Source organism: Drosophila willistoni, unplaced genomic scaffold, assembly GCF_018902025.1.
Source record: "Drosophila willistoni isolate 14030-0811.24 unplaced genomic scaffold, UCI_dwil_1.1 Seg145, whole genome shotgun sequence".
Classification (NCBI taxonomy): domain Eukaryota; kingdom Metazoa; phylum Arthropoda; class Insecta; order Diptera; family Drosophilidae; genus Drosophila; species Drosophila willistoni.
This window is the reverse complement of record NW_025814103.1, coordinates 56,033-59,352: the sequence shown is the minus strand read 5'-3', so window position 1 is coordinate 59,352 and position 3,320 is coordinate 56,033. Positions and strand designations below refer to the sequence as shown.

The following is a 3,320-nucleotide window of genomic DNA, read 5'->3' as shown; positions in this document are numbered from 1 at the left end:
CGAGGAAGCATCGCATATCTCACCTGATTTTGGAACACGAGCATCAACATAATCTACACCCAGGAGTTTCGGCCCTCTTTGTCATAGTTCGTCAACGTTTCTGGATAATGGGAGCCAGAAATCTGATTCGTAAAGTTACTCACAACTGTATAAAGTGCTTCAGACAGCGAGCACATACCAGCAACCAACTAATGGCCGCACTACCGGCAGTGAGAGTTCGGCAAGCATTTCCGTTCGAAAATACAGGCTGTGATTATGCTGGCCCAATCATGATGAAGACACATAAAGGAAGGACCGCTCGAAAGAAAAAGGGATACATATGTCTCTTCGTAGCACTGATACATTTTTGGCTGCTCTTAGACGTTTCATTTCACGGCAAGGCAAATGTGTGACGATGTTCAGCGACAATGGACGAAATTTCGTGGGAGCCAAAAGAAGTCTTAACGAAATGGAACAATTAGTTCAATCCCAGCTGCACAATAACAAGATAGCAGAGGCGTTATCGATCGAAGGCATCAACTGGAAGTTCATACCGCCACATGCGCCTCACTGGGGAGGCAAATGGGAATCGGCTGTGCGCTCTGTGAAGCTTCATTTACACCGAGTAATCGGCCACGCCGTTCTTACATTCGAACAAATGCATACGTTGTTAACACAGGTGGAAGCGGTGATCAATTCAAGGCCTCTTTGTGCCACTTCCGATACAGACGTTGGATATCTTTCGCCCGCTCACATGCTGATCGGTCGTCCTTACACCACAGTGCCAGATGGAGATTTGGACCAAGTGCCGGCAAACCGATTGGATTACTGGCAGCAATCTCAGGCCATGTTGCAAGGCATTTGGAAAAGGTGGCATCTTGAGTACCGTACGTCGTTGCAGCAAAGGCCAAAATGGTTAATGAAATCGGCAAACCCGAAGCCTGATGATCTCGTACTAGTAAAGGATTCTCATACTCCTCCGGCTTCATGGATCCTGGCCCGCATTATCGAGACGATTCCTGGCCCAGACGGTCTACTACGAGCCCTTAAGTTAAAAACAGCTACAGGAGAGATGACCCGTCCCATAACCAAGGTGGCTCCCCTGCCAGTTTCAGAAACATTGTTTCAGGGCCCGGCGGTATGTTGAGGAACGGTTGCTGAATTCTTAAACTTAAATTTATTTGAATGTAAACGATCTTTGTATTTTATTATTTTCATACCCTTGCAAAAAGGGTATATTAATTTTGGTCAGAAGTGTGCAACGCATAGAAGGAAGCATTTCCGACCATATAAAGTATATATATTCTTGATCAGCACGACGAGACGAGTTCAAATAGCCATGTCCGTCCGTCCGTACGTCTGTCCGTCCGTCTGGATCAACGCAAACTCCTCCTAGACCGTTGGAGCTACAGAGCTGAAATTTTACATGTAGGCTTGTATATACTGCAGGCGTTGCATATCTCGGATTCAGCCGGATCGGATCACTATATCATATAGCTCCCATACATATGGCAAAGTGACGAACAGTGCTTTTCTTAATAACTTTGTTATTTTCTGAGCTATTGTCATAATAATAATTTAATATTGGTGAGTTAATTACGCATATAAACGACTGTGCCAAATTTGATCGAGATCGGGTGTCTATATCATATAGCTCCCATGGGAACGATCTTTCGAAAACAGTGACTTTTGTCAATTACTTCGTTACTTTTGAAGCAATTGTCATAAAAATTTATATTTCTCAGTTTAGCATAACTATTAATGACTGTGCCAAATTTGATCAAGATCGGGTCTATATCATATAGCTCCCATAGGAACGATCTTTCGAAAACGGTGACTTTTGTCAATAACTTCGTCACTTTTGACGCGATTGCTTTCAAATTAAACATTTGTTAGTATTGTTAGTATATAATATATCTGTTAATGACTGTGCCGACTTTGATAAAGATCGGGTTACTATATCATATAGCTTCCATGGGAACGATCGGTGGAAAACAGTGACTTTGATCAATATCTTAGTTTTTTCCTATGCAAAAATTGTTGGCCATTCTTTCGCAAACATTAGCCTTTTTAGCTTAAACATTTTTTCACTTTGATGGCTATAGGTAAGGAAAGAGTTATCATAAAACTTTGACGCGGTCGAAGTTAGCCCCGGCCCTCTGGTTAACTTTAAGTTGCATGGTCACACCGTTTTGGCTGATGCAATAGCAAGCGTGTGGTGAAAACGAGAAATGTATGATGAGTTAGTTAATTGCTTATTGGCCAACAGAAACCAACACAGGGAATAAAGCAAAACCTTATTTTATAATACAAAACGAACCAGCAAAGTTAATTTATGAATCAACAGTTATCATTTAACAGTTCCTCGTACTCCACAATTGAATGGTGTTTCAGAACGGGTGATTAGAACAATCACCGAAAAGGCTCGTTCAATGATAAATTGTGCAAAACTGAGTAAACAGTTTTGGGGAGAAGCTGTTTTAACAGCAACATATCTGAATAACAGATCTCCAAGTAGGGCACTGAAAGAATTTGACGATAAGTCAATTAAAGGTATACTGGTCGGTTATGAGCCAAATGGATATAAATTGTGGAATATTGAGTCAAGGGAGTTTATGATAGCAAGGGATGTTGTGGTGGATGAAGCAAGTTTGCTTGAATATAATGATGTACATGATAGACCCTCTCAAATTGAACTTGATGTACATCAAAATAAATCAATTGTAGAAGATGGAGAGATGGGTGCTTCCTTAATGGAAGGTGAAGGTTTTCCTTAAATATCTGAGGAACAACCTCTCGAAAAAAGTAATACTGTACATGGTAAAGACTCTTAAATTGAACTTGATTGTGTTAATCAAAGTAAGGAATCTTCAATTGTAGAAGATGGAAGATCCTTAATGGAAGAGCAAGGTGTTTCTTCAATATCTGAGGAACGACCTTTTGAAAAATCCACAAATCTCGAGAATGCCGATCCAGTTGAGACTGGTGATATATTAAAAAGGGACACAGTTGAAAAAGAAATAAGACGCAGTGAAAGAATTAAAGATAAACCAAAGCTATCATACTGATTTTTAGAAAGATGTCTCATGAATACTCAAATTTGTTTTAACAAGATACCAAATACCTTTGATGAGATTGAATTTCGTGAAGATCGAATTCAATGGGAAAATGCCATAGAAGAGGAGCTGAAATCTCATTTTCAAAATAATACTGGTGCACAGTTCTAAAACCTAAAAACAAAACCAAAAACATTGTAGATTGTAAATGGGTTTTTAGTATCAAACAAGAAGAGTTTGGTAACTTATTGTTAGTAAAATATAAAGCAAGACTTGTACCACGAG

General features: G+C 39.8%; 1 protein-coding gene across 1 annotated transcript; it reads left to right on the top strand.

Annotated features, from left to right (window-relative positions):
* The first annotated feature begins 394 nt into the window (after positions 1 to 394).
* On the top strand, positions 395 to 1,126 carry LOC124460860. The gene has a single exon (XM_047012465.1). It carries the CDS (start codon positions 395 to 397, stop codon positions 1,124 to 1,126), a length of 732 nt encoding a protein of 243 aa, XP_046868421.1.
* Positions 1,127 to 3,320: the final 2,194 nt, after the last annotated feature.